The sequence below is a fragment of the Mesoplodon mirus genome (genome assembly GCF_964341445.2).
Source record: "Mesoplodon mirus genome assembly, chromosome: 4".
In the NCBI taxonomy this organism is placed as follows: Eukaryota; Metazoa; Chordata; class Mammalia; order Artiodactyla; family Ziphiidae; genus Mesoplodon; species Mesoplodon mirus.
In genome coordinates this window covers 138331749-138344569 of record NC_138979.1, presented here as the reverse complement: position 1 = coordinate 138344569, position 12821 = coordinate 138331749, and the positions used below count along the sequence as shown (strand labels likewise).

The following is a 12821-nucleotide window of genomic DNA, read 5'->3' as shown; positions in this document are numbered from 1 at the left end:
GGAAATGTTTTTACTACATATATTAGTTTCTAGTGCTTCTGCAACAAAGTACCACAAACTGAGTGGTTTAAGGTCCAGTTCTGGAGGCTAGAAGTCTGAAAATCAAGGTGGCAGGGCTGTGCTCCCTCTGAAACCTGTACGGGAGAATATTTCCTTACCTCTTCTGGCATTTGCTGTCAATCCTTGGCATCCTTTGGTTGGTAGATACATCACTTTAATCTCTGCCTCTGTTGTCACATGGCCATCTTCTCCTTGTATCTCATTTTCTCATCTCCTGTTTTTATAAAGACACCAGTGATACAGAATTAGCGCTCACTTTCATCCTAACTTGATTACATATCTGTAAAGACTATACTTACAAATACGGTCACATTCATAGGTGCTGGGGTTAGGGCTTCAACATAACTTTTGTGGGGGGGGACACAGTTCAACCCATAACACTATGCCATTTGAGAACCAGGAGTTCTAGACATTATTCTGGGTGGTAGTAAAATACATTTTCCATATGATAAAGAAAATCATGTTTTGAATTTTAATAGAAAATATTGAGAATAACTGCATAAAATTCTGAACATCTTAAAATCCTGAAAGAAAGAAAAGTATGAAAAGTGCTCACATACAATGGGAAAAACAGCAAGACTGCATTAACAATGGGCATGAATAGACAGTTTACATCAAAGTATGAGCAAGCCTATGTTAAAAGATACTCATATATTACTTATCCCTTGTAAACTGATATATTAGTATGATCCTTTTGGAAAGAAATCTGAAAACAACATATCAAACCAAAAAAATGTTCACACCCTTTGGTTATTCATTCAATAGAGAACTGAGTACTTGGTACCAGCTACCCTGCCAAGTACTAAGGATTCAACAGCAAACTAGAAAGACAAAGTCTTTGCCTTCATTAATACAGAATACCAAAAACTTTTTGTGAAGAAGTCACGTACATGAAGATCACATTGTTCATCTTGCTTCTGTGGTTTTTCTACTTTACTTTTAGCTCCTTAGTCTCTCTTGCTGGTTTCTCTTCATTTTCCCAACCTATTAACATTGGAAGGCCCTAAGTCTCTGAATCTCTTTTCTTCTCACTCACTTGGTGTCTCGTTCACTGTTATATCATCTATATGATGATAATTCCCCAACTTTTTTTCTCTGCCCAGAACCTGTCTCTTGACCTTTAGGCTCATGTATTCAGTGACCTGTTCGACGTCTCTATTTGGATATCGTCTCCTCTAAAGTTGTTCTTCCCATCGCCGCCTCTTCTCAGGTATAACCACATTTGTCTAATTTCTGAGGCTAAAACATTAGAGTTCTCATTACTTCTTTCTTTTTCTCATACCCCAAATGTGACCCATCAACAGGTCTTACTTACTTTCAAAATACATCCAGGATCTAACCATTTCTTTACTGCTGCCACCTTGGTCCAGGCGACCACCATCACTTACCTGGTTTATTATAGTAGCATCCTAACTTCCCACCTTTGACACTTTAGTCTGTTTTCAATACAGCAACTAGGTCCTTTTAGCATGTAGGTTAGACTCTTCTCCCCTGTACTTCAAGCCAGTGGCTTTCCACCTTAGAGGAACAGCCAAAGCTCCTTCAAAAGGACCCATAAGGTCCTATGCAGTTTGGCCTTCTTTGATCTATCAGACTTCATCAGCTACTCTTCTCTCCTGTTGTTTGCTCTGCTCCAGCTACTCTGCCTCCTGAACAAAATAGATTCCCACATCAGGACTTCTGCTCTTGCTATTCCCTCCGCTTAGACTGCTCTTCACCCTTCTGGCCTCATGGCATGCTCCCTTGCCTCCTTCAGGCTTTTGCTTGGTGTTACCTGAGTGAGGCCTTCCCTGATCACCCTCTTTGAAATTGCTCCCCCTTCCCTGCCTAATATTTCTTCTTTTAACTTATAGCCATTATACTTTTACTTAATTGTCATGTTTATTCTCTCTTATCAACCTAGAACATAAGCTCCAGAAGGACATGAATTTTTGCTTCCTGTTCACTGCTGTATTGCTAGTGCCTAGAAGAGTGCTGGCACTATAGCAGATGCACAATAAATACTTGTTGAGTGGATGGACGAGTGAATGATAAAAAATTGGAAGTAACTTACATAGCTAGCTAACATTACAGAAATTGTTAAGTAAATTATCCTACATTCACTGGTTTGGAATACTAAGGTTATTTAAAATGCTCACAAAACCTGTATAATCTTGTGGAGAAGTGCTCTTAATAGAAAATAAAAGTGAAGTTGAACTTCACACTTCAACAAGGGTTACTGAGTGCCTCCAATGGAGAAACATTCTGCATTTAAGTGGTTAAGTAGGCTGACTGTAGAGTCAGACTCAGAAACTTTCACAGCTATCCCATTATCACTAAGGTATTTTCTGCTTCCATGAGCGTGTGTGTTTCTGTAAGGAAGAGAAGACTCAACTAAGTTTGCCTTAAACAGTAAGAAAAAGCATTCTGACTCAGATAGCTGGAAGGCTGCTTTAAGACTGGTTGATTCAGTTATTAACGATAACTGATAATGATAACTTTAGTGATGTTATTAAGGACCAGATTTCTTTTAGACTCTTCATTGTTTTGTCCAGATTATCAGCTTTATCTGAGGCTGTTTTTCCTCAAGGTCATGAGAGTGGTGGCAGGAGTACTGGTTATGTGCTTCCTTGTTCAGTCAAGTGAGAAAGAGAGGTACAGAGAAAGACTGACAGACTGCTTTTCCAGAAGAGCAAGGAACTTCCTTTTCAGTAGCCTCTTGCAAACCTCCTTTCAAATTTCAGTAGTCTGAATTAGTTCATGTGTCAACAACCAGTTACTCTGGCTGAGGGAATGGTCTAATCAGGCCCCAACTCTGGAGCTAAGGGGTAAGATCAGCTTTCACTGAAGCACACAGCTGTATGCATAAAAGAGAGGCAGATAAAAATCTGATCAAGTTAAGAAAGTGAGTCCTTTGTCTACTTCTTGACTGGAATTGGGGTGCCCTGGGCAGAATTGGCTGACTAAACCATATGGGATGGATTCACCATCACCAAGAGACAAAGACAGGGCAAAGTTTGCTGGGCAAGCAAAAGGAACATATTCACAGCAAGTACTGCCCTACCTAACCTCCTCACACCATCTGCCAACACCCCATGGGCATACTTTTTGTTTCTGCTACTGGCACGGTGAGCCATCAAGACACTCTGAGGTGACTGCAGAGTCACATGATCAGGACAGCAATTTTTGACATGGAGTAATGAGTGACATCTTTACTTGGATGTCCCATAAGCAGTTCACACAAATTCAGTGTTTAAAATTAAACTCACCAACTTCTTTCCCAACTAGCTCCTATAAACCCAATCTCAGTATAATGATAAACAAGCTATGATCACTATCTTTATACCAACTGTGTGTGGAGATATAAAATTGGGAGTTGGTCCATAATTACAGGTATTTTTTTAACCATATGAAAAAGACAAAAGAAGTGAACATGAAAATCGTTCTTATTCTATGTCTGGTTGGCATGTTTGGGGTAATTTTTCCTCTAATACTTTATTGTTTTGTAAATTTCCTTTAATGCAGTTGTGTAATGTTTCCATTATCAGTGAAAGACTTGCAAATAGAAGAGTCCTATGATACAACCCTACCCTATGGTCTCCTATATGGAGGTTTTATTACTTGTGTAGAAATGTATCCAATAATAGCTGCTTCAAAAAATGCATGGTAGTTTACACTGAAAATACTGTTGATTAGCTAAGGATTTAATTTTTGACTGTTGTCTAAAACCAGTCGTCTACACTGCATGTTTATGTAAGTTAACATGATGTTAAAATAACAAGTAAAAATAATGTTCACTTCGGGAAAAAAAAAAGCATGGTCTCTGTTTATGGATGATCTTTCTCTGGAAGTTAGTACAGTTTATACAGACAAAAGGCTTTTCAGGGAGCAGAATCTCCTTATTAATCTTAATTGAATAGTACATTTTCATTTAGCAGTAGTACCTAGTATGTGCCAGGCACTACCACTGTGTTACATGCTATGGATATGAAAATAAATACACACTGCCCTTAAAAAGCTTACACCTTAATGGAGAGGATAGCTAAACCAACAGTCAGCTACAGTACAGTCAGACAGATACCATAGCAGAGGTGATCACAGATTGAAGTAAACTTGTGGTTAAACTCATCTTTTTTACCCCCAGAGTCTTTCTTTAGTTCATGTGGTAGTTTACATAAACTAAGTGAAGAGCCACTGATTCCTCCTCCACTTCCTCCTCGAAAAAAATTTGATCATGATGCTTCAAATTCCAAGGTAAGGAATTCCCTGGTGGTCCAGTGGTTAGCTGCGGGCTTCCACTGCAGGGGCACAGGTTCCATCCTTGGTTAGGGAACTATAGATCCTGCATGCTGCACCTTGTGGCCAAAAAGCAAAAACAAAAAATCAAATTCCAAGGTAGTCAACAGGACTTAGGTTTGCCTCAACTTATTCAAAGTTGTGAATCTTCAAAATAGTGCTTGTTCTTATAAAGAGTCTCTCAGTTACAATTTGGTCACCCATTATGTTTTTTAAATATTTCGGTTGTTATATTTAGAAAATACCTTAAATAATTGTTTAGTCCTCATAATAATTTTTCTAAAAAAAGAGGCTGGGCAGATTCACAGATGCTCAGAAGACGTACTTTTATTTCTGGTGGAGATTGAAAGAACTGTAGTATTGAAACCATTCTCCAAACTTTCAACTGGTGCGTCTTAAACTTTAGGTTGCATCAGAAGCACCTGGAAGGCTTGTTAAAACCAGATGGCGGAGAATGGCCATCATCAAAAAATCTAGAAACAATAGGTGCTGGAGAGGGTGTGGAAAAAAGGGAACACTCTTGCACTGCTGGTGGGAATGTGAATTGGTACAGCCGCTATGGAGAATGGTATGGAGGTTCCTTAAGAAACTACAAATGGAACTACCATATGACCCAGCCATCCCACTACTGGGCATATACCCTGAGAAAACCATAATTCAAAAAGAGACATGTACCAAGATGTTCATAGCAGCCCTATTTACAATAGCCCAGAGATGGAAACAACCTAGGTGTCCATCATCGGATGGGTGGATGGAGAAGATGTGGCACGTGTATGCAATGGAATATTACTCAGCCATAAAAAGAAATGAAATTGAGATATTTGTAGTGAGGTGGATGGACCTGGAGTCTGTCATACAGAGTGAAGTGGGTCAGAGGGAGAGAGACAGATACTGTATGCTAACACATATATATGGAATTTAAGAAAAAAAAATGTCATGAAGAACATAGGGGTAAGACAGGAATAAAGACACAGACCTACTAGAGAATGGACTTGAGGATATGGGGAGGGGGAAGGGTAAGCTGTGACGAAGTGGGGGAGCGGCATGGACATATATACACTACCAAACGTAAGGTAGATAGCTAGTGGGAAGCAGCCGCATGGCACGGGGTGATCAGCTCGGTGCCTTGTGACCGCCTGGAGGGGTGGGATAGGGAGGCTGGGAGGGAGACGCAAAAGGGAGGGGATATGGAAACATATGTATATGTATAACTGATTAAATTTGTTATAAGGCAAAAAATTAAAAAAAAATACTTAAAAAAAAAGTTTCAAAAAAAAAAAAATTTAATTTAAAAAAAAAAAAAAAAAAACCAGATGGCGGGAGTTTCTGATTCAGTAGGTCTGGGGTGGGGCCCACGAATTTGCATTTCTAACAAGTTCCCTACTAGTGTTGATGTTGCTGATCCCTGGATCACACCTTGAGAACCGCCACTGAGCGTCACTGGGGATAGTAGAAGTAAATGGCCAAAAAGCAGAAGCTGGATATTAAGTCCTCTTGTGCTTTCGTGTCCTTTCATGTTTACAAAGCTATATATTCTTTTTACTCACTTGCCCATTATTATAAATAAAACCATACATTTATAAACTGTATATATAAAGCAAGATAATCTGAGGCTTTATAAGATCTCAATTAAAACGTCTCATATATCAAAATATTAAACTGGGCCCTGAGTGAAACTGGGAGTAATTTACTCATAAATCTGATCATTAAACCAGATTAACCTGTTTTGAGGCTCTGGATTTAACTTAACACATAAGAATTCTTTAGTCTTTTTAGAACTTTTTCTTACAGATTTTTCAGGAGAACAGAGGTATAATTTAATCTTTTTGTTTTTGAGGGAACTATGAAATCTGATGACCCCCCTGCTATTCCGCCAAGACAGCCTCCTCCTCCAAAGGTAAAACCCAGAGTTCCTGCTCCTACTGGTGCATTTGATGGGCCTCTGCATAGTCCACCACCGCCGCCGCCGAGAGATCCTCTTCCCGATACCCCTCCACCAGTTCCCCTTCGGCCTCCAGAACACTTTATAAACTGTCCGTTTACTCTTCAGCCACCTCCACTGGGACATCTTCACAGAGATCCAGACTGGTTCAGAGACATTAGTACGTGTCCAAATTCTCCAAACACTCCTCCTAGCACACCCTCTCCAAGGGTACCACGTCGATGCTACGTGCTCAGTTCTAGTCAGAATAATCTTGCTCATCCTCAAGCTCCCCCTGTTCCACCAAGGCAGAATTCAAGCCCTCACCTACCAAAACTGCCACCAAAGACTTACAAAAGGGAGCTTTCGCACCCCCCATTGTATAGACTGCCTTTGCTAGAAAATGCAGAAACTCCTCAATGACCCTAGCCATATGTAGTCATTGACACTGGAATGGTATTTGTAAAGTTTTTTTTTTAATTTATTCAAAAAAGGCATAGTATTTTAGTACTTTTTGAAAATAATGCTCTTACAAAAATGCTACTGATCAAATAAGCTTTTAAAAATTGGAAAAATAAAAATACAGAAGTCCTTTACCATTATCCTCAGGTGATCAGTAGCATTGCCTTGTCTTGGATCCTCAGTGCTGCCCAAAGGCCAGTATAAAGAATTTATATTTGCACTGTAGACTCTGCTAAAATATGGTTTAAAGTGACATTGATTGCACTGAAGGGGGATAGTGCATTTGTGGAATTTTTCAAATTTGAGTAACAGATGACTTTTTAAGGCAGTGAATTTATACACATATGGGGGTGTGTGGTGATACTGATTTTTAAGCCTCTTTGACCATCTTCTAGTTTTTACATTTAGGAAGATCGTGAATAACACCCACTGTTCTTAAACTCTTTAATGCCATGTCTTAAAAGCCAGAATTTGCTGCTGAAGACAAAAGTGAAAAATAGAACGAAAATAATAGAATGCACTGTTTTTTGTTTTGTCGAAATGTAAACAGACTACCTAACCCGATCATAGAGGAAAAAAGGGCATATATCTTATACAGATGTGCCTTTTTGTTTTTGCAGACTATGGTGTCTTTAGCTAACGAGTTGCCTATTGTTTTGGAAAACAAAGTTAATATGCCATACATGTACAGTTTTGTTTATATTGTACATTTAAAGATAATGCTAATAACCTATATAAATTTATGTGACTCAAGGCCTATAATACAGTCTGCTACTTTACTAATTCATAAAGCCGGAGGATAAGTTTCTTATGGCATAGGAACCAACTGCATTGCCTTCAAAACCAAGTAACTTTCTCTATAAATCTCGTGTTAACTTAAAATTTTTAAAGTATTTTTTTAGATTGGTAATATTTAAACCAGCAGACACTTAAAGCTTTATTAAACTTTTTAATCAGAGATGTGATTAAAACTTTTATTTGCCATTTGTATTCCTTCGTTCTAAGTGATGAAAAAGCGTGTTTTCCTCTTAGTGCCGTAGCAGCAGTTGTAAAGTAGCCAAAAGCCACATTGTTTATTTACTGGTCTGTGGCCTTTTACTGTGCTTTGTATCAGAGTTCCTAACAAGATTAATAAATCACCCCAGTCTTAATTTTTAAAAGACGTTTAAAATATGTGTTTTCATTATAAGGAACAAGGGGGTAAGATTGTTGAGTTCTGTAGAAGTAATATATACACACATTTTCAATAATTTGTGCAATTTAAGTTCTATAATCCCAAAGAATTTAAGTGATGTAAACTTCAGAGGGATAACTTTGTCTTCACCGTTGAACGCAGTCACAAGCTTCTTGCAACCATTTTTACGCATTCAGATGAAAAATTAGGAGCATGTTAGGAATTCTCTGTAAGCAGGATTATAGCCATCCTTGGTAGGATCTTGGAAGCTGCCTTAAGGCCAGTAATAAAAAAACAAAAAAAAACCCAGTGTGAATCAACCTCCAACTAGATAAAAACACTCAGGTTGGCTTTGTCCGGAAAAGTAATTTAAACTGCCCGTTCGCTGAGGCAGACTTGTAATTTAGGGGAGAATGAGGGGAATCCTTGGCCTGCGGCTGGGCTGCGCCGGTGGAACGCCGCCTTCCGGTCTTTGTGCCTTCGCGCACGCGCTATGGCGCCAACTCCGCCTCCTGGAGGCGCAGGGCCCCTTGCAAGGCGGGCCCCGGGGAGGTCGTGTGGGTGTGACGTCCCTGCGCTCGACACTCGGTGTTGCCGGGCGGCGATGGCGGCTCCTCTGGAGTCCTCCGGGGAGGACCAACTGCGGAACTTTGTGCGAGTTTTGGAGAAGCGAGATGGCACGGTGTTACGACTACAGCAGTACGGCTCCGGCGGCGTGGGTTGCGTTGTTTGGGACGCTGCCATCGTCCTTTCTAAATACCTGGAAACGCCCGGGTTTTCCGGCAATGGGGCCCACGCGCTGAGCCGGCGGTCGGTGCTGGAGCTGGGCTCTGGCACCGGGGCCGTGGGGCTCATGGCTGCTACCCTCGGGTAAGAGCTTGGCGGGAGGGGACGCCGCTTTTCAGGAAACGCCGGTTACTGGCATCCCATCCTTGTGCCTACACCTCAGTCAACGTTATTTTATAGGGCAGATGTCATAGTCACCGACCTAGAGGAATTGCAAGACTTGCTGAAGATGAATATTAATATGAACAAGCATCTTGTCACTGGTTCTGTTCAAGCCAAGGTACTGAAATGGTTTGTATGGCCTTTCAGCTTGTTTTAAGATAACTATTTGTAGTTTGCTTTAAATTGTGTTACACTAAAAGCATGGTTAATACGAAGGGGAGTTTCTGGGTCTTGTTTGTAAAGCAGGTAAAACAGGAATATTTTAAATTAGTGAAACAACAGTTTAAAATATTGGTTGACATTTTTAAGGGGGGAAGAAATAGAAGACTTTCCTTCTCCTCCAGACTACATCCTGATGGCCGACTGCATATACTATGAAGAGGTGAGTATTTAATAGTGAAGGCTATTCCTTTCGAAGACGTAAACCGTATTTGGTGGATTCTAAAGCACGCATTTCTTCGCATTTTAACATCTCTGAATGCAGGATATTTGTTCCATAGTTGATGACACAGTAAAGAGAAAACAAAGGTCACCAGGAACTACATATATATACACTCATGATTAACATAGAGGCTCATGAAGCATATTGAGAAAAGTGTTATGTGCATTTTGTGAGAGGTGTCTGTAAAATTTTTAAAGGATTTTGCCATTTGGATCTCCTGTAAAAGACTAAGGTTTCTTCTTTTTTTTTTTAGTTATTCCTAGTGAATGTGTTAATCATGACATTAATAATTAAGTTGCATCGTAAAGAATTCATTGTTCTGTGGCAAGATTTATTATATTTATATAATGATTTTTTTAGAATATCAGTTTGTGTAATGAACACTGAACCAACTTATGTTCTAGTTAGGGTTGGACTTGCTTTTGTAGGTAAATTGTTGATTGTTTAAATCCCAAGTTAAATTAGATTAAATTAAACTTTAAGAGTGCAGTCAATTCCATTTGTTTACCCATGGGGACTCCAAAATGCAGTCACTTGAATCCTTTCTCTGGAAACTGAAATTAATATGATGGTTGATTAGTTAAGAAGACTTTACTAAACATCAGTTACAGAGCTGTAACTACGTTTACTTGTTTGGATTGATTCAAAGATGGATGAATTGTAGGGAAGTTATAATTACCCCCTCCACCTCCCCTACTCCCTTTTATAGTAAACGTATAAATTTTTAAAAGTCATAAAAATCATATTCCTTTTTGAACAGTCTTTGGAGCCACTGTTGAAAACCCTAAAAGATCTCAGTGGATCTGAGACTTGTATTATATGTTGCTATGAACAACGAACAATGGGAAAAAATCCAGAAATCGAGAAAAAATATTTTGAGGTGAGTACTCTACTAGATCTGTATTTGTAGTGATTACCCTTCAGAGAGGCTATATGTGACTTTGTGTTAAAGTGTATTGTGGTAATTTTGAGTAGGGAAAGCATTCTGCTTGTATGAACCCAGGGAGAGGATCCTTCATAGCACACCATTCTAATAACCGCCAGCCTCCCTCCCTACCGCCTTTTTCATCTTTTCTGATTATTTATTTATTTTTCTTTTCTAATTTGTCGATCTGTAAAACAATGTAAAGTAATAATGTGACACTCTTCTCTTTCCTGAGGTTTTCAGCGTTTCTTTATTAAACATGTTGCTGGCTTTTAGGAACATGTTAATGATGTGTGTATTATTTTTGGAGATTACATCATAGAAACATGACATGTGGTATCTTTTTATTTTAGTGTTTTCCACTGTATTTTTATGATAGCTTTGACCAGTGTATCCTACCTATTTCGAGGTTTTTCTTTTCTTTTGAAAGAAGTAAAGACCCACAGGAAGTTGCGGAAGTAGTACATAGAATCCCATTTATCTTTCACCCATCTTCCTCCAGTGGTCACCCAAGCCCTCTTTATGGGCAAAAATCCACCACATTACAAGTGACTCCTCATAAGGGTACATCTGTATAGCCCTGCAGTTTTATCCTCTGAAAGGGTTACTTTGGGTAAAGTGACTCTTCATGACTCTGCCTCAGATATATGATGAAATGGTTTTTTAATTTTATGTTTTTCTTAAATATGAAGAACGTTAATGAACTTTTGAAATAATGTATAATTGAAAATTTTATTAATCAATTTCAGTTGAGTTAAAACATGTAAAATGCACATGTATCAAGTGCTTAGCTGAGTTTTTCATGTTCCCCTCCCCAGTCAGTACTCCAAAGGTAACCACCATTCTGATTTCTGTCACCACAGGATAGTTCATATTATTAACTGTAAAGTATATCTTTTTAAAATTTATAGCTTCTTCAACTAGACTTTGACTTTGAAAAAATTCCTTTGGAAAACCATGATGAAGAATATCGAAGTGAAGATATTCACATTTTATACATCAGGAAGAAAAAATCGGTAAATACGTATTTGGCTTTTCATCCTCTGAAGCGATTTCATTAGCTGGACACTGTCTCTGAGCTCGTGTGTGATGTAGATGTTAATTTTCATGTGGGGAAACAGCTTTGATGATTCACTGGACTCGGGCACTAACTCTCAGTGTTAAGATTGCCTAACCTACCTGGCCTCAGGTTTTTCCTCTAAAATAAGGCAGGCCTCTTTTGTAAAGGTCTTTTCTAGCTGTAAATTATATAGCTTTATAACTGGGCATTACCTCAGACAAGGAACTTAACTATTTATAAATTTCTGTTATCTGTTAGAGGTTTTAAAATGCCAGTTCTGTCCTTCGTGAACTCTCTCCAACCATTCATATGTTTTTTAATGGTCCAAGTAAACTATAAAAAGGCAGATCTGTCCAATAAAGAAAAATGCATTCAGTTAAGTAGAATTTATATATGTTCCCCTTTTTGGTTGCTTCCTTTACCTGTTACACTAATTACATTTTATGCACATTGCCTCTCCGATGCCTAGAATTTGAACCTGTAGAAAGGAAGAATTGTATCTCATTCATTTTTGTACTCCAGCACCTTCTATATATGTGACTGGTATAAGGCAGGGGCAAGATCAGTTTTATGAATTGAGAGTGCTAAATTTACTTAGTTCCATTTGTTTCTATTATCTTTCGTTTGAATTTGGATGAAGTTTTCTGATTATGTGAATTCTAGCCAAAAGCAAATAATGTGTAATTTTTGGAGTCAAGACTAGGTGTTGAGACTATAAGAAAAGAAGAGCAGTAGGATTAGTCATTCAGATCAGTTATTATGTGGCATGGCGCTAGAGACAAAAGGATAAATTTAAAATGTTTTATGCCTTAAGGGATCCAGTTTTAGCTGAAGCTGTTGTATAGTTTTAAAGGTAGATTTTTTTTTTTTGAGGCATAAAGATTTTGTGTTTCCTAAATATGAAGGCTTTTTTTTTCTTCAGAGAATCATTTGTTTCTTTAACTTGATATAACTTACATACTATAAAGTTTACCCTTTTAGAGTTTACACTTCAGCGATTTTTAGTATATTCACAGAATTGGACAACCATCACCACTTTTTAAACATTTTCATCACCCCAAAAAGAAACCTCATACCTGTTAGCAGTTACTTCTTTTTCCTGCCTCCCCCAGCCCCTGACAACCACCAATCTGTATCTCTGTGGATTTGCCTATTCTGAACATTTCATACAGATGGAATCACACATTATGTGGCTTCCTGTGTCTGGCTTCTTTCATTCTGCAGTGTTTTCAAGGTGCATCCGTGTTTTATAGTTGAATAATATTTCTTTGCATAGATATTACCACATCTTATCCATCCATTCATCAGTTGATGGGCATTTCTGTTGTTTCCACTTTTGGGCTCTAAGGAATAATGCTTCTGTGAATATTCATGTAAGGATTTTTGTGTGGCACATGTTTCAAATCTCTCCAGTGTATGTATACCCAGAGTAGAATTGCTAGGTCATACAGAAACTCTACATTTAACTTTTTGAGGACTTCCCAAACTGTTCCAAAGCTACTGTACCATTTTCCTTTCTCACCAGCAATGTCTGCAGGTCGCAGTTTCTCCACA

General features: G+C 38.6%; 2 protein-coding genes across 3 annotated transcripts in view; both read left to right on the top strand.

Annotated features, from left to right (window-relative positions):
* The window catches only part of SOS2 (SOS Ras/Rho guanine nucleotide exchange factor 2), a 103848-nt gene extending 95671 nt beyond the window's left edge, over window positions 1–8177 (top strand). Inside the window, exons 22-23 of the mRNA XM_082617948.1 lie at window positions 4184–4293; window positions 6173–8177. Of these exons, the coding sequence (XP_082474074.1) occupies window positions 4184–4293; window positions 6173–6679 (617 nt within the window). The 3' untranslated portion in view covers window positions 6680–8177. The remainder of the gene's footprint in view (window positions 1–4183; window positions 4294–6172) is intronic.
* Window positions 8178–8368: 191 nt separating this feature from the next.
* The window catches only part of VCPKMT (valosin containing protein lysine methyltransferase), a 29482-nt gene continuing 25029 nt past the window's right edge, over window positions 8369–12821 (top strand). The window contains exons 1-5 of one of the 2 annotated variants that reach the window (XM_082619459.1): window positions 8369–8762; window positions 8859–8969; window positions 9150–9222; window positions 10043–10162; window positions 11119–11223. In XM_082619459.1, the coding sequence (XP_082475585.1) occupies window positions 8386–8762; window positions 8859–8969; window positions 9150–9222; window positions 10043–10162; window positions 11119–11223 (786 nt within the window). In that variant the 5' untranslated portion in view covers window positions 8369–8385. The remainder of the gene's footprint in view (window positions 8763–8858; window positions 8970–9149; window positions 9223–10042; window positions 10163–11118; window positions 11224–12821) is intronic. The other variant, XM_082619460.1, reaches the window with a different exon arrangement.